Here is a 17,647-nt window from a genome sequence, read left to right as displayed (position 1 = left end):
TCAAGGCGGGTCACGGCGGGTCAAGGAAGCCCAAGCCAGGTCAAGGCGGTCCAAGGCAGATCAAGGCGGGTCACAACGGGTCAAGTCCGGCCAAGGCGGGTCAAGGCGGCCCAAGTCGGGTTAAGACGGGTTAAAGTGGGTCAAGGCAGGCCAAGGCGGGTCAAGGCAACCCAAGGCAGGCCATGGCGGGTCAGGGCAACCCAAGGTAGGCCAAGGCGGTCCAAGGCAGGCCAAGGCGGGTCAAGGCACACCAAGGCGGGTCAAGGGAAACAAAGGTAGCCCAAGGCGGGTCAAGGCGGTCCAAGGCGAGTCAAGGCACACCAAGGAGGGTCAAGGCAGCCCAAGGTGGTTCAAGGCAGATCAAGGCGGGTCAAGCCGAGTCACAACGGGTCAAGGTAGGCCAAGGCAGATCAAGGCGGCCCATGGCAGGTCAAGGCAGCTCAAGGCGGTCCAAGGAAGATCAAGGCGGGTTAAGGCGGGTCAAAGCGGGTCAAGGCAGCTTAAGGCAGGTCTAGGCAAGCCAAGGCGGTCCAAGGTAGTTTAAGGAAGGTCAAGGCACACTAAGGCGGGTCAAGGCCGCCCAAGGCGGTCCAAGGCAGATCAAGGCGGGTGATGGCGGGTCAAAGCGGGTCGTGGCTGGTCAAGGCAGGCATAAGCGGGTGAAGGCGGGTCCAAGGCAGGTCAAGGCACACAAAGGCGGGTCCAGGCAACCCAAGGCAGCCCATGGCGGTCCAAAGCAAGTCAAGGCGGTTCAAGGCGGGTCAAGGCACACCAAGGGCGAGTCAAGGCACACCAAGGCAGATCAAGGCGGGTTAACTGGGTCAAGGCGGTCCAAGGCAAGTCAAGGAACACCAAGGCGGGTCAAGGCACACCAAGGCAGATCAAGGCGGGTCACAGCGGGTCAAGGCAGACCAAGGTGGGTAAAGGCAACCCAAGGCAGGTCATGGCGGGTCAGGGCAACCCAAGGTAGGCCAAGGCGGGTCAAGGCACACTAAGGCGGGTCAAGGGAAACAAAGGTAGCCCACGGCGGTCCAAGGCGGGTCAAGGCGGTCCAAGGTAGGTTAAGGAAGGCCAAGGCGGGTCAATGCCGCCCAAGGCGGTCCAAGGTAGATTAAGACGGGTGATGACGGGTCAAAGCCGGTCGTTGCTGGTCAAGGCAAGCAAAAGCGGGTGAAGGCGGGTCCAAAGCAGGTAAAGGCGGGTCAAGGCACACAGGGGATACAGGCAACCCAAGGCAGCCCATGGCGGTCCAAAGCAGGTCAAGGCACACCAAGGCAGCCTAAGGCAGTTCAAGGCAGATCATGCCGGGTCAAGGCGGCCCAAGGCAGGTCAAGGTGGGTCATGGCGGGTTAAAGCGGGTCAAAGCAGGCCAAGGCGGGTTAAGGCAGGCCATGGCGGGTTAAGGCAACGTAAGGCGGGTCTAGGCACACCAAAGCGGGTCAAGGCAAACCAAGGCAGCCCAAGGCGGTCCAGGCAGGTCAAGGTGAGTCAAGCCACACCAAGGCGGGTCAAGGCAGCCCAAGGCAATCCAAGGCGGGTCACGGTGGGTCAAGGCGGGTCGAGGCGGGTGGAAGCGGGTCAAGGCACACCAAGGCAGCCTAAAGCGGTTCAAGGCGGATCAAGACGGGTCACGGCGGGTCAAGTCAGACCAAGGCGCGTCAAGGCGCGTCAAGGCAGGCAATGGCGGGTCAAGGCAACCCAAGGCGGATCTTGGCACACCAGGCTGGGTCAAGGCAAACCAAGGCAGGTCAAAACGGTCCAAGGCGGGTCAAGACACACCAAGGTGGGTCAAGGCAGCCCAAGGCGGTCCAAGGCGGGTCACGGCGGGTCAAGGCGGGTTGAGGCGGGTGGAAGCGGGTCATGGCGGGTCAAGGCAGTGTAGGGTAGGCCAAGGCTGGTCAAGGCAGCCAATGGCTGGCCTAGGCGGCACAATGAGGGTAAAGGCAGCCCATGGCGGGCAATGGCGGGTCAAGGCAGCCCAAGGCGAGTCAAGGTGGCCCAAAACGGGTCAAGGCGGCTCAAGGCAAGCAAAGGCGGCTCAAGGCGGTCCAAGGCAGGTCAAGGCAGGACAAGGCGGGTCAAGGAGGCCAAGGGTGGATCACGGCGGGTCAAGGCAGGCCAAGGCGGGTCAAGGTGGGCCAAGGCGGGTTAAGACAAGCCAAGGTGGGCAAGGCACACGAAGGCAAGTCAAGGCAGCCCAAGGCAGGTCATGGCGGGTCAAGGCGGCCCAAGGTGGGTAAAGGCAGCCCATGGCGGGCCAAAGCAAGTTAAGACAGGCTAAGGCGGGTCAAGGCACACCAATGTGGGTGAAGGCAGGTCAAGGCGGCCCAATGCAGGTTAAGGCAGGCCAAGGAGGGTCAAGACGGGTTAAGACAGCCCAAGGCAGGCCAAGGCGGGTTAAGGCACACCAAGGCAGGTTAAGGCTGGCCAAGGAGGGTCTAGAAGGGTGAAGGCGGCTCCTTAGCGGTTCAAGGTGAGTGAAGGCAGCCCAAGGAGGGTCAAGGCAGGCCAAGGCGTGTCAAGGCAGGTCAAGATGGCCCAAGATGGGTCAAGAGGCAGCCAAATAAGGCAGGCCAAGGCGGGTCGAGGCGGGTTAAGACAAGCCAAGGCGGCATGTTGGTGGCCCTAAGAGGATCAAGGCGACCTGTTGGCTGCCCTAGGAGGGTCAAGGCGGGTCAAGGCTGCCCATTGCAGGCCAAGGCGGGTCAAGGCGGGTCAAGGCGAGTCAAGGCGGCCCGTTGGCAGGTCTAGGCTGGTCAAGAAACACTAAAGCGAGTCAAGGCACAACAAGGAGGGTTAAGGTTGGCCAAGGCGGGTCAAGGCGGGTCATGACGGCCCAAGGCGGGTCAAGGCGGCCCAAGGCTTGTGAACACAACCATTTGGTGGCCCTAGATGGATTAAGGCGGCCTCTTGGAGGCCCTAGGAGGGTCAAGGTGGGTGAAGACGACCCAAAATGGGTTAAGGCGGCCCAAAACAGGCCAAGGCAACTCAAGGCGGATCAAGGCGGGTGAACGGCCCCTTGGCGGCCTCAGCTGGGTGAAGGCACCCCCTTAGCGGGTCAAGGCGGCCGTTTAGCGGCCTTAGGTAGGTCAAGGCGGCCTTAGGAGGATCTAGAAAGGTCAAGGCGGCCCTTTGGTGGCTTTAGACGTGTGAACGGATGGCGGCCCTAGTGGGTGAAGACAGACCCTTAGCGGGTCAAGGCGGCCCTTTGGCTGCTCTAGGGGTAAAGGCGGCCCTGCTTAGCGACCCTAGGCAGGTCAAGGCGGCCCTAAGAGTGTCTAGGAGGGTCAAGGAGGCCCATTGGCGGCCTTAGACGGGTGAACGCGGCCCCTTACCGCCCCTAGCCGGGTCAAGACGGCCCATCGGTGGCCCTAGATGGGTTAAGGCGGCCTCTTAGCGGGCCAAGGCAGGTCAAGGCGGCCCCTTGGCTGCCTTAGGCGGGTCAAAGCAGCTCCTTGGCGACCCTAGGCGGGTCATGGTGGCCCCTTGATGGCCCTAGGCATGCCTAAGAGGGTCAAGGCAGCCCTAAGCGGGTCAAAGCGGCCCCTTAACGACCCTCGCCGGGTCAAGGCACCCCCTTGGCGACTCTAAGTTTGTCTCGGCATCCTTTGGCCTCTCTAGACATGTCTCGGCAGCCCCCAAGCGGGTATATGAGGTTCCTACGTGGGTCTATGAGGGTTAAGGCGATCCTTTGGCAAGTTAAAGCCGCCTCTTGGCAGCCCTCGGTGAGTCAAGGCGCCCCCTTGGCGGCTTTAAGTTTTCCTCGGTAGCCTTTTGACAGCCCGAGACATGTCTCGGCAACCCCTTACCTGGTTTTGGCGGCCCCTAAGCGGGCCTAGGTGGTCCCTATGCGGGTCTAGGTGGTCCCTATGCGGATCTAGGAGGGTCAAGACAGTCTCTTGGCAGGTTAAAGCGGCCCCTTGGCGACCCTTAGCGGGTCGAGGCGCCCCCTTGGCGGCTCTACTGGTTTTTTTCCATTCGTGTGTGCTTATATACATCATCTAACATCAATTGAACCATTATAGCATCAAAAGCTCATGGCCTTTATCATTTTACTCACAATCAAGCCTAAATGTCTCATGACAACTTTGTTTGGTAATGGTGTTGGAACTGTTACTTTCAGTTTCAGTGGAACAAAGTGAATCGCCATGTTTATGGAGTCTTCAATTCCTCTCATACTGACCTCGAAAACCTAAATTGTGAAAAAAAAACTTACGTGTTACCCATCTTTTCAAGTTTCACCAAATTTCAACCAAAACTCCTTGTTATAGCACACGAGTTTTTGACAAATTTCATTTTTTCTGAATGTCTGGTTTTTTTCCATTCATGTGTGCTTATACACATCACCTAACATAAATTGAACCATTACAGCATCAAAAGCTCGTGGCCTTTATCATTTTACTCGCAATCAAGCCTAAATGACTCACGACAACTTTGTTTGGTAAATGTGTTGGAACTGTTACTTTCAGTTGAAAAAAGTGAATCGCCATGCTTGTGGAGTCTTCAATTCTTCTCATACTGACCTCGGGAACCTAAATTTTAAAAAAGCTTACGTGTTACCCATATTTTTAAGTTTCACCAAATTTCAACTAAAAGCTCTTGTTATAGCACACGAGTTTTTGAGAAATTTTACCTTTTCTAAATGTCTGATTTTTTTTCATTTTTCTGTGCTTATACACTTCACCTAACATCAATTGAACTATTATAGCATCAAAAGCTCTTGGTCTTTATTATTTTACCCGCAATCGAGCCTAAAAGACTCACTACAACTTTGTTTGGTAAAGCGGCCCTTGGCAACCCTCGGCAGGTCAAGGCGCCCCCTTGGCGGCTCTAAGTTTTTCTCGGCATCCCTTGGCGTCCCTAGAAGTCTCGGCAGCCCCCAAGCGAGTCTACAAGGTCCCTACGCAGGTCTAAGAGGGTCAAGGCCGTCCTTTGGAAGGTTAAAGCAACCCTTTGGCAGCCCTCGGCGGGTCAAGGCGCCCCCTTGGTGGCTTTAAGTTTTTCTCAGTAGCCCTTTGACGGCCCTAGACGTGTCTCGGCAGCCCCTTAGCGGGTCTAGGCGGCCCCTAAGCGGGCCTAGGTGGACCTTACGCGGGTCTAGGAGGGGCATGGCGGTCCCTTGGCAGGTCAAAGCGGCCCATTAGCGATGGGAGCTTGATGTGCCTAAAAAGCTATGCAAATTTGGTAGAAGCATAAGAACCAGCTATTCTAGCAGTTGGTCTGAAGGAGAAGCAAGCAGGAAGAATTTCTTTTATTTGAAGGAAACAATGCGGGATTAGTTGTTTACTTAATCATATGATACATATAGTTCACTTTGATCAATTGTATCTGATTCATGGTCTAATTAGAAGTTGCATAGAGTGTCATGAGTAGTACAAAATTCGAACATAACTTGCAGTCTTTGTTTAATGACTAGTTGAGGACTTGGTTGGAGTGTGTGTTGCTAACTTGCTAATGTGCAATTGCGGAGGGAGGTTAGTGTGTCTTTACTGTGATACTCTCACGGACTCGATCTGAATACTGACTTTGTGTGTTACTAACTTGCTAAGTAATCGAGGTGGCTGCTATCTCACCCCAAAATAAAAAAGAATCTTTATCCATTTTGGATATTGATTCTATTTCAGTTCTACAATGAATCGATGAGATATGTAAGTGGATCCAAAATAGGGTAAATCAGAACTTTCAAACAATTGAAAATCAAATGGCTAAAAATAATTTTCTTGCACATAATCACATACAACGTAGAACTCAATTGTTTCAGTTCACTAAGATTTCATGCACTCAATCTACCCTCAGAACTCAGAAGCCTGACGATTTCAAGTTCAACAAGGAAACAAACTCGAAGTACGGTTGACTACTTGGTATCAAAGTCCTACTCCAAGTCCTACTAGTTAAACTAGCACTTTTTGTTCTTATATATATGATCAAAGCAAGAAAGCTTGCCTTGTGTTTGGGACTTCTTGTTCAACTACTGACAGATGAGAGAGATGGATGTTGAAGCAAAAGGTATTGATCAGAAGGAAAAGGATCTGAATGACTGGCTTCCCATCACAAGTAATAGGAATGCAAGCTGGTGGTACTCTGCTTTCCATAATGTCACCGCCATGGTTGGTGCTGGTGTGCTTGGTCTTCCCTTTGCCATGTCTCAACTTGGATGGTAAGGCCTGCTTCAATTTCATGTCTTCAGTTTTTTTCAGTTGTAGGTTCAAGCGTTTCGAGTTTTTTAGGACATGAACATGATACTTGGGTTTGAAGATGTGTGTCCTTTTCTTTTTTTTGGCAAAAGATGTATGTCCTTTTTGGAATAAGGGTTAAAGACTGATTTTTTAGAATGATCGACATAGTTTTATGCATAAATCCAGTACTTGGGGTTTAGGGTTTAAGATCCAGTGAGTTATGTAATTTGTGCATGATCATCAATATGCCATGTTATATTTTTGGAGCTATCATTAACTGAATTGGTTTTGTGCTATAGGGGACCTGGAGTCACTGTGATGGTTCTGTCATGGATTATCACCCTATACACCTTATGGCAGATGGTAGAGATGCATGAGTCGGTACCGGGGAAGAGGTTTGATAGGTACCATGAGTTGGGTCAACATGCCTTTGGAGAGAAGCTAGGCCTTTGGATTGTGGTGCCACAGCAACTAATGGTGCAATTTGGTGTGTGCATTGTCTATATGATTACTGGTGGTAAATCACTGCAGAAGATCCATGATACTGTTGCCCCTGGAAAACCAATCAAAACCACCTACTTCATCATGATCTTTGCTGCTGTCCACTTTTTTATCTCTCACCTTCCTAGCTTCAATTCCATTGCTGGTATTTCTCTTGCTGCAGCTATCATGTCCTTGAGGTACATAAATTTTCCTTATCATCCAGTTAATCTGTTAGAATTGTTTTTGGTACCTCCTATATAAGTATAAGATTTCTCCAAATTGAATGCAGCATCAGATTAAGAAGTTCATATCAGTTCAATCTTTTAATATGCTGTAATGTATTTGACATAATGTCTCATGAATTGTGAATTGGTCACATCGTTCACAGCTACTCTACAGTTGCCTGGGGAGCTTCACTTCACAAAGGGGTTCAACCATTGGTGCAGTATGGCCCCAGGGCTTCAACCACCGCAGGAAATGTGTTCAACTTCTTTAGTGCTTTGGGAGATGTAGCTTTTGCTTTTGCTGGTCACAATGTGGTTTTGGAGATTCAAGCAACAATTCCTTCTACACCTGACAAGCCCTCCAAAAAACCAATGTGGAAGGGTGTGATGCTTGCATACCTTGTGGTGGCTTTGTGCTATTTTCCAGTTGCTCTTATCGGTTATTGGGTGTTCGGAAACAGTGTTCAGGATAACATCCTCATATCATTGGAGAAACCTAAGTGGCTTATTGTTATTGCTAATGCCTTTGTTGTTATTCATGTCATTGGAAGTTATCAGGTACAGTTCCTACTTCAATATCTACTTTACTGCATAAACAGTTGTTTTAGTATTCATGTTGCTCATCACGATCTTCTTGCTTATATTATGCAGGTCTTTGCCATGCCGGTGTTTGACACAATAGAATCAGCTCTAGTGAAACAGATGAAGTTCAAACCATCTTATTCTCTTCGCTTTATATCACGAAATATATTTGTTGGTAATTATCATTTTCTTCCCCATCTCTCTACTAAATTGGTAAATCTTAATCTTGAGTAAACTTCACACATCATACATGAGCTACATATGATCTAATTCATATTATTCTGTTATCGGTAAATGCAGCATTGACCTTGTTCATCGGAGTCACATTCCCTTTCTTCGGTGGGCTTCTCAGTTTCTTTGGAGGATTTGCTTTTGCTCCCACAACATACTTTGTAAGTAACTAATCATATCACCTTGCATCAGTTGATTTTTGATTTTTGATTCCCTTTCAGTACTAAATTACCTGAAAATTTCTTGTAGCTTCCTTGCATCATGTGGCTTGCCGTCTACAAACCTAAGAAGTTCAGCTTATCCTGGTTTGCAAATTGGGTAAGATAGCAAGAACTTAAAGAGTGTACTTCGTTCTTTTATCTGTTATTCTGTTCCAAAATACTAATATCATTATGGTTTTCTTCTATTGCAGTTCTGCATTATAGTTGGAGTGTTATTGATGGTTTTAGCTCCTATTGGTGCATTGAGGAATATCATACTTCAAGCCAAGGATTTCAAATTCTACTCTTGAGATTTCAAATTGGAGAACCGATATTCATGTTCAAAATTAATTCAGTTAACTCTGTAATATAAGGCCTTCTTAGTTTAGTCAGCTGTGTTAGCTTGTTTGCTGCAGATATGTAGTGATATGTAGTAAATTACCTCTCCTTCTGTCGACGGCGAAAATTTTTAGTGCTCTGATACTCTATTGTTTAGCTTTTGAATTGTCAACAAACCTCTAACTCTAAAACCCTTTGATTCATATTTTTTCAAATTAATTAGTGCAATTCCGATTATTGCATCAATTACCGATAGATATGTAACATATGATCAAATTTCGACTTTTATAACGTATAATAATAATAATAGAAATACTCATATCAAACAGATACGGCCGACTTGTCGACAGATACCAATTGGAGTCAAATCTTCATACTGTTGGTATGTTGGTAAGTCTCTGACCGTGAAAACTAAAAAGCCTTGGAAGACACCGTATTAACAGCACTAAGAGCCGAGATTAGAAAGGGAACATGGAAAGATCTATAGCAGCCAATCTCAGAAAACAACTAAAAACCAAAAATTACTTTATCCACTCTCACAAGTTTGAAGTTTCACTCCTAGCTGAGGAAACACTCACTCTTCTTCACTCTCAGAGAGTCAGAGTGATGCAGCTCCTCCAAACCCCTCACCACTTCCTCTTCACCTTCCCCAAAACCCTAAACCCCCAACCCAAATGGACCACCACTCCCCATCCCCACCTCTCCTTCAAATCCAAGGCCTTCAGCTCCGACGAGTTCCCCGTCGACGAGACCTTCCTCCAGAACTTCGGCCCCAAAGACAAAGAAACCGAGGACGAGGCCCGCAAGCGCAACTGGGTCGAGCGCGGCTGGGCCCCATGGGAGGAGATTCTCACACCTGAAGCCAACTTCGCCCGCAAATCCCTCAACGAAGGCGAGGAAGTCGCGCTCCAGTCGCCGGAGGCCATCGAGGCGTTTAAAATGCTCCGGCCGAGCTACCGGAAGAAGAAGATGGAGGAGATGGGCCTAACTGAAGACGACTACTACAAGAAACAGTTTGAAATCAAAGGGAATATTCCGGCGCCGTTGGAGACTTCGTGGGCCGGGCCGTTGGTGGTGAGACAGGTGCCACCGAGGGATTGGCCGCCGAGGGATTGGGAGGTGGATAGGGAGGAGCTGGAGTTTATAAGGGGAGCGCATAAGCTGCAGGCGGTGAGAGTGAAGGTGGGTGATTTGGAGAGTGGGGAGAAGAAAGTGGAGAATGATGAGCTGTGTTTGGATAGGTATAAGGTGTTTTTGAAGCAGTATAAGGAGTGGGCCGCCGCGAATAAGGATCGGTTGGAGGAGGAGTCTTATAAGGTTTGTTTGAGGAGAGGAGGTTGCATTTTGCATTGTTGTTGTTGTTTAATGTGATTGTGACTGTATTGTTTTTGTTAATGTAGTATGACCAAGATTACCATCCCGGGAGGAGGAAGAGAGGCAAGGACTACAAAGAGGGCATGGTATGATGGACTCTGATTCTTGTTTCTTTCTTTTTAGTGTTTATGATTTGGATGCCCCGAATGTGTGTTGACATCGGTCTTCATTTGATGTGCAGTATGAACTTCCGTTTTATTACCCCGGACAAGTAAGTGCTTATCTTTTATAAATTATTTGGTGTGTTTCTGTAAATGTTGATCATAATCACTGAAAGAATGCTGATTGCTTAGAGATATATGTAATGCAGATCTGTGAAGGAAAAGTGACATCTATACATCTGTATCAAGGAGCATTTGTGGACATTGGAGGTGTATATGATGGGTTAGTACCATATGCTATGCTCGTCTTATATAGTTCTTCTGAAGTTTTGTAACTTCAAACTTATATACATTGCTGGAAGCCGTATATTTATTTCTGTAGGGGATAAATGGACTAATTTGTGATAGTGGAGTGCTATACATTAGTACTATTATGGTTTAACTATATTAGAGTTGAAAAGAAAAAAACTTTTTATGTGTACAGAAGCTGAAAGCTGGCTTCTTTCAGTGCAACATTGGTTGATGAGTATTAATGTCTTTCAGGTGGGTTCCTATAAAAAATAATGACTGGTACTGGATCCGTCATCACATAAAAGTTGGTATGCGCTGCATGGTTGAAGTTCTGGTAAGTGCTGTGCTCAAATTTCTTTCTTTCTCTCTTTTTTATATATTTACTCTGTATTCTCTTTCTATGGAGTGATTGTAACTTACTCTTGATCATGTAGTGTTATATAGCTTGTGGGTATAATCTTACTAAGTTTTTCTTGTGCAGGCTAAACGAGATCCTTATCGCTTTCGGTTTCCAATTGAATTGCGGTTTGTCTATCCGAATATAGACCACCTTATGTATGTAGTCCTAGTTTCTTACCATCCATTTGTTTCTGTTTTAGGAAATCCTGAAATAATGTTCTGATCAAATTGGTTTCTTGTCAATTTCAAATTGCTTCCACATTCCAGCTTTAACAGATTTGACTTTCCACCAATATTTCATCATGATGAAGATACTAATCCAGATGAATTACGGGTATGTGCTTCTCCCTATTTTATGTTTCATTTTGTCTACCTCTTTTTCCTGGCATGTCAATCATTAGTTCTTTATTGAAATTGGGAGAGGGTGGGGGTGGAGTGAGTTGGTTGTAATTCTGTTTCACAGTTACAGTTTGACTCTTACCTTTACTTAGTCTCCTAGATTTCAGTCATTTGTTTACAGTTTCCTACTCTATGAAAGCATTTAGCTATTACTGTCCACTATAAGAAAATGCTTCTAGTTTTGATGTTCCCTGTTTCACTTCTCAGCGTGATTGTGGAAGACCTCCAGTGCCCAGGAAGGATCCAAAAGATAAACCCGTAGAGGAACCTTTATTGTCAAATCACCCTTATGTTGATAAGGTAAAATGTTGAGTTGTGAACTACTATCTTGTATCTATATGCCATAATTTCCATTCATGTCCACAGCATACTTGTTTCTTTGATGAGTGTGATTTCACTTGTCTCGTGGCCACTGTGATTCTTGACTTTCCTCGTTTCTTTTATGCAGTTGTGGCAGATACATGTTGCTGAACAGATGATTTTGGATGATGTGGAGGCTAATCCTGACAAATACAAAGACAAAAAACTGTCAGAGTTAACTGATGATGAAGATTTAAATGAAGAAAACAGTATTGAATATACAAAAGCTTATTATAAGAAGACCTTAATACCAAAAGTGATTATGGTGAGCACTTTTCTTGTGGACATTGTATGTGGTCTATGATGTGCACTTACATTCTGTTGTCATATATGTTTGCAGAAAACTAGCGTTAAAGAACTTGACCTGGAGGCTGCCTTTGCTGAGCGTCAGGTCAGCTGCTTAATTGTTATCTCGAGTCAACAAGTATTCTAATCACTTTTATGGTTTCCAGTTTTTGTTTGCCCGGTTGTTCTATGTTGGTTCATGTCAAGATAGGACGTTTCATCTCTATAGATGAATCATGCTAGAAAATTAGGCCAAACAATATTTCAATTGATTGATCTAGGCTATAATTTTAGAAACTGCTATTGATATTTCCCTTTTGTTTCTGCAGTTACGTAATACACTAAGAAAGGAAACAGAAGAGAGAGGAGAGGAATACAAAGTTACCAAAATGAGGCGCAATATTGAGATGGACGAATATGACTTCTTACATTGGCGTCGATCATTGGAGGAAAGAGAAGCTTTTATCAGAGATATAAGCTGGTATTGCGAAGTTCTATAGGCTTTGATGTTATTTGCTTTATCTCTATGTTTTGCGTTCATTGTTCTACCATCATTTAGGTCTATCAGTACTTGCCCATTCCTGTTGTGGATATCAGTGTAACCCATGTTGGACCTCTGTTGAACTTGATATTTTGTTTTTATTTACAAACTGGACCTCCATGCTAAAACTATGGTTTTAACCTACAGCCGTAAAGCTCTTGGTCTACCACTGGAAGAGCCAGGGAGGTATGTGGAGGACAGCTACTTTGGGAAGGATCAATATGACCCAGACAACCCTCTATACCGGTATGACTACTGGGGGGAACCAAAAAACTCAGAGAAAAGCAAGCAAGAACGGCTGACAGATGCTCACAACAAATCTATTGTTGGAAAGAGTAACATTTGGTATGAAATGTCATATGATGATTGCATCGAACAGCGGATGAAAAGAGAAGCCAAGGGGATAAAACCAAGAGAATATGAGGAGGAAGATACAAACATAGGTGGAGATGATGAAGACGACGACAATGATGACTTTGATTTCAGCTTCTTGAATGAAACCGTTGATATGAACAGCCAGCCCCATGTTAATGGGACAGAATCTCCTGGAATTTCAGATGAGGGCATGTTTGAGGATTAAATCTCTCAAAGTGTAGCATGGCTCAAGTGAAACATTGTATCGTGTATCTGTATAGTAAAGTGACTTAAAAGAGAGGCAGAGTTGCGGAGGGCAATTCCAATTTTTGTTGCTAGGACTAGGAGACAGCATATAGATATCCATTTCTGTTGAAGAATCTGGATTAGGTGTTACTGTACTTCCTATTAGTGTAGGAAATTAAGGGGGTTCGTTTTGGCCTTTTGGGTATATCATTGTACGAATTCTGGCTTTCGGCAATAAAACTTTGTTGGATAGTAATTCTTCTTCGAACCCTAAACAACTGCTCCATCATCATAATGCTCGTCTTCCTCCGAATCCGGTAAGCGTTGGGGGCAAAGTTGTTTCTGTGGGTGGTGACAAGTTTTGTCTCATTTTGTCAGGAAGAATTGACAAACGTTCATGGTAGCTGGCTGTGGCAACCTTTCAGCTGGCCTCTACTATGCTGTTTATCGCTCTTCTATTCGACCTGTTTGAGCTATCATATCATCAATATGATGACATTGATTCAATAAGCGCTAATCTTCATGCACGCGAGAAGAACTACAGGTTTCCCATGCTTTTTGATTACGAAGATTTGCAGGATGCTTTTGTAATGTACAGTGGAAACTAAAGAAATGCAATGGTGTTATGAGTTGCAGAATTTTACAATGATCTCTTCCATAATAAATTGATATTTTGTGGTAGCATATCATGTGGCATGAAACAAGCTTATATATTTTCAGTGAATGACCCAACTCTAATAGTTAGTCAGTTACACGAAAATATTAAGTTCTGTTGTAAACAGTTGAGACAGCCATCGTCAAAACTGAAAGAAAAACTAGAGCAACCTCTCTACTTCATGTCAAGTTACTGGTAGAAACTATGGATTTAAACAAAAGCTCTACTATGTTTCAACTCACTGTAAGATAAAACTTGATGTTCATTCAGTTCTTTGTGGAGCCAGTCTTGGCTCTCACATCACCATTCCTCCATCAATGGTCAACACCTAGAAAAGATCAATACAGCTTGAGATTGATGACAACAGACTTGAACATAGAGTTGCAACTTTCTTATTTAGGGATGGCAGTCATGGCACATAGTATATTCAAAGAAGTTTTACCTGTCCAGTAATGTAACCGGCAGCAGGATTCAGAGCCAAGAATTCCACCAGTCCAGCAACTTCTTCAGGTTGACCATATCGCCCTGAAAAGAATTGCACCTTGGATAAGCATTGTCTCTGATTTATGATCCACTCCTCAAACTCGATGATTTCAGTTGAGGTGAACAACTAAAGAAGATTGTAGGGAATTATTCCATATTTCAATCATCTTAGAGCAGATTGCAACAGATGTACAACACATGAAACACCATATACTGTTTTTAGTTTTTAGTGAGCCAATCCAAATAATGAGAAGAGTTGGCTGACACTGAATGGGACAAATGTGTTGATATGTTAACTTCATTCCAGTGCAGACCAAAGAATAAAAACATGTAGTTCTTAATTATACACAGTAATTAGCTTCAAGAGGTTTGATAATAATACTTCCATAACTTGCCAGCATCTAGTTGTTCTCACCTAAGGGGATGGACCCAAGGATTTTCTTTTCCACGTCTTCTCCAAGCTTGGCAGTCATATCAGATGCAATAAATCCAGGAGCTACAGCATTGACCTATACAAAAAGAATATAGTTAAATACTTGTTCAGCCCATCGTGTATGAGTTAATGAGTGGAAAACTATTGTCATATTAATAACGTCTTGAAACTGGAACAGCATAACAATTGTCAAGTGTGATGCAGTGTTAAATGCATTCCTTACACTGCAAAGAAAATATCCTAAGAAAAGTTCGGGAAAAAAAGAAGGCCTGAATCAGATGTACATACATTGATGTTCCTGCTTGAATATTCCTTTGCAACACTCTTTGTGAAGCCAATGACTCCTGCTTTTGCAGCACTGTAGTTGGCTTGTCCAACATTGCCAACAAGACCAACAACAGATGCTATATTAATAATTCTTCCCTGCAAGATGATGAATATGCTAAGATAATGGAGACCAAATAAAATTTTCACATGGAAAGCAAAAGGACAGGAAACAACTGTAGTTACCTTTCTTTGTTTCATCATAACTTTGGCTGCAGCCTGCAAAAAGCATAAATCACTAGTCAAATAATTGTCTTGAGCTAGCAAACTACAATTACTGAACAAAAACATTCCACAATATAAATACCTGTGTGCATAAAAATACACCAGTAAGATTCAAATCAATAACCTCCTGCCATTGGGATTTTTTCATTCTCATCAACAAGCCATCCCGTGTTATTCCTGAAATGAAGAACAAAAAAGTCGGTTAAAAAAACAATGAAGAACGTAACAAGACACCAGAACACAAGTAATTTTGACCCTAACCTGCATTATTAACCAAGATATCAACTGTTCCCCATGCATCAACCACCTGTAATCATCTGACTAAAATGAAGTAATGTTGAATTGCAATAACAAACAAAACAATGACATGAAAGAGCAAATTTTCTTACAGTTTTGATCATAGCTGCTACATCTTCTTCCTTTGAAACATCACCCCCAAAAGTCAGAGCTTGACCGCCAGATTCCTCAATCTACAGAATACAACATGTCAGTTCAAATTATTGACCACATAGTCTCTCCTTTAAGAGTCTATACCAACTTGTTGGTGTGTTATCAAACACTTTGCATATAAATCAACGAACTTGAGCGCAGCTCACACAATTCCCAGTTTTTTACAGTACTCTTTGAAAAAACACGAAACTTGACTAAAGATCTCAAGTCTGGAGTGGCCTCTATATGTTCATACATTCAAATCATACAGAATTTTCAGCATTTTATATAAACAGCAGGTACCTCCTTGGAAACTTGTTCGGCTTCCTTAGACGACCTTGCATAGTTTACAAGCACCTGTGAACAGTGAAATGCAGCATAAGTTTCCGACTACTCAAACCACGCAATCGATGAAGACAAATGAGGATGAAGAGACCTTACAACCAGATTTCCCGAGAGCTAGCGCAACCGCCTTGCCAATCCCTCTAGAAGCTCCGGTGACAACAACCACCGGAGCCTCCACTTTCGGAGCCGTCGAATAGTTCACTGGCTCCGCCGCCACAGACTGAGCCCTAATTCCTGCATATTTGATTCCACTAATTTCACTAATTTCATCACTATCTTCTTAATCTACAGGGAAACGAAAATGCGATCCGTTTACCTGAGCCGGAGGAGGAAGATACTGAGCTCGAGTACCGCGCCAGGACGGCCTGACGGAGGCGGAGACCGGCGAGAATCGGATAGGGACGGCGGCTGGGGTGGGAGAATTGGCGGGAGAGGCGGGCCGGAGATCCGGCGGCATTGAAGGCGATCGTGGCCGCCATTGAGAACCTGAGTAATAAAGAGGAGGGAGAATAAACAGAGCCGAGAAAGATCACCAGCAGAAGAATCGAGTGAGGACGAGACTTTGAGAGAGAGAGAGCTAAAGCGAGAGTGAGAGATACCAGACTGCGCTACTATACTGCTCTGTGTATGAAGACGACAAAAACGACGTCCCGTTTTTTCAGAAGCCCTGGTTCCATTAATAAACGACATGTCTCTTGTACAATTCCCCCGTCGTAGTTTAGTTTTGTTAAACAAAAGAGAGACCATCGTCAAGAAGGGGGGGGGGGCTCGGTTTTACAGCTACTAACCTTTTATTTGTGTAAATTTACACGGTGTCACAAAATTACTTCTAAAATTAAGTAGTTAATTTTTATTTATTAATTTATATATATTTTTGATACAAATGAGAAGCTTGTATCCATTTTCCACGTTATTTATATGTTTTTGTAAGTGCAGTTACCAAGTTTTGTAATCCCATTTTCTATCCATTGTCCACATTTTTCTCCCCAATATCTCTTTATTTTATATATATTAGTTTTTTTATTTTACTATTTACTATAGTAATTATTGTTCTTAATAATTTGAATCAACTTAATAAGATAATTTTATCAGAACAAAATTTATTTTATATATATTAGTTTTTTATTTTACTATTTACTATAGTAATTATTGTTCTTAATAATTTGAATCAACTTAATAAAGTAATTTTATCAGAACATAAATTGATAATTTAGAATACACGTTTTATAATAGTTTTATAATAGTAGAGATGGACAGGTTTTCATTACGAGCATGTATCTTGCCTAATTGCGGATCACCCGTTCAACATTGTTTATTATCAGATTTGTTGTGTTGAGATTTAAGAATTAAGAGAGAGGGCCGCAAATTAACATCTAAAGCTGCTTCAAGTAAAAACAGAAAACAATGAAAACCCAACACTCAGCATTTTTCCTTTTCTGATTCATAATTTAGAATCTACCATTGTCTAGAACACCTATGGAAAGACATTTATCTCCTGCGAAAAACGGATCAAATGTCACAATAATCTGACTGATATTTTACAAATCTAAGACGACGGTCTGCCTATTATTAACAGTTTTAACACAAATGAGTAAAATCTATGCAGCTTTACTTTTTACATACAAAAATTGAACAATTCCCTGAATAAAACACATCTCTTTCTTTGATCAAAAACCCACGGGGTCTATCGTCCATGGGCAAAATGATTGAATGATGTTACCAACCAAAGTCCCACTATCCCAAATCAAAATCATAAAATTACTTCATAGAACACAAGCTCACACCCAGTTCATAACTCATTTCTGCTTCTCCTGCTCTAAAGCTAGTCTGGCATGCAAGGTTCACAGGCCATTTGCCCAGTGCCTTCATCATCATTTGCCGCTTCTGCTTCTGGATTAGTGAAAGGGAAAGAAGGAAAAATGTGAGCAACAAATTAATCAATCTCTACTTCGACATCTCCAACCTCTTTTGAGGTTCCTTCTTCAATCTGATTTGGTGTTCTCTCTTCAACATGACTTGTAGTTACCACTTCAAACCCTTCAACACCATCTGCAGAAACCTCTTTAACCTCATTTGCAAGTCCTTCAACAACATTACCAGGTCCCTCTTCCGTTTCATTCTCAGGTCCTTCTACCATATCATTAGCAGGTCCCTCTTCCATATCATTC

General features: G+C 44.2%; 1 protein-coding gene and 1 pseudogene across 2 annotated transcripts in view; one reads left to right on the top strand and one right to left on the bottom strand.

The window, feature by feature from the left end:
- The window catches only part of LOC101295621, an 880,650-nt pseudogene that overhangs the window by 426,747 nt on the left and 436,256 nt on the right, over positions 1 to 17,647 (top strand). The window contains exons 66-84 of the transcript XR_184594.1: positions 566 to 836; positions 5,979 to 6,157; positions 6,476 to 6,856; positions 7,048 to 7,441; positions 7,535 to 7,640; positions 7,766 to 7,857; positions 7,946 to 8,014; positions 8,830 to 9,552; positions 9,636 to 9,695; positions 9,791 to 9,820; positions 9,920 to 9,993; positions 10,254 to 10,335; positions 10,483 to 10,556; positions 10,668 to 10,734; positions 11,007 to 11,099; positions 11,248 to 11,424; positions 11,500 to 11,550; positions 11,774 to 11,925; positions 12,133 to 12,552. The product of XR_184594.1 is annotated as an uncharacterized LOC101295621 (transcript). The remainder of the gene's footprint in view (positions 1 to 565; positions 837 to 5,978; positions 6,158 to 6,475; positions 6,857 to 7,047; positions 7,442 to 7,534; positions 7,641 to 7,765; positions 7,858 to 7,945; positions 8,015 to 8,829; positions 9,553 to 9,635; positions 9,696 to 9,790; positions 9,821 to 9,919; positions 9,994 to 10,253; positions 10,336 to 10,482; positions 10,557 to 10,667; positions 10,735 to 11,006; positions 11,100 to 11,247; positions 11,425 to 11,499; positions 11,551 to 11,773; positions 11,926 to 12,132; positions 12,553 to 17,647) is intronic.
- On the bottom strand, positions 13,370 to 16,114 carry LOC101309825 (3-oxoacyl-[acyl-carrier-protein] reductase, chloroplastic-like). The gene is made up of 11 exons (XM_004297519.1): positions 15,796 to 16,114; positions 15,571 to 15,713; positions 15,438 to 15,491; positions 15,095 to 15,175; positions 14,967 to 15,012; positions 14,788 to 14,882; positions 14,667 to 14,699; positions 14,445 to 14,579; positions 14,139 to 14,232; positions 13,683 to 13,765; positions 13,370 to 13,568 (listed from the first exon to the last, which is right to left on the bottom strand). Exons 1-11 carry the CDS (start codon positions 15,956 to 15,958, stop codon positions 13,536 to 13,538), a joined length of 960 nt encoding a protein of 319 aa, XP_004297567.1. The 5' UTR covers positions 15,959 to 16,114; the 3' UTR covers positions 13,370 to 13,535.

The sequence above is a fragment of the Fragaria vesca genome, linkage group LG4, assembly GCF_000184155.1.
Source record: "Fragaria vesca subsp. vesca linkage group LG4, FraVesHawaii_1.0, whole genome shotgun sequence".
Lineage (NCBI taxonomy): Eukaryota > Viridiplantae > Streptophyta > Magnoliopsida > Rosales > Rosaceae > Fragaria > Fragaria vesca.
Note: the sequence above shows the minus strand (reverse complement) of the source record. Positions and strands in the feature narration are given on the sequence as shown.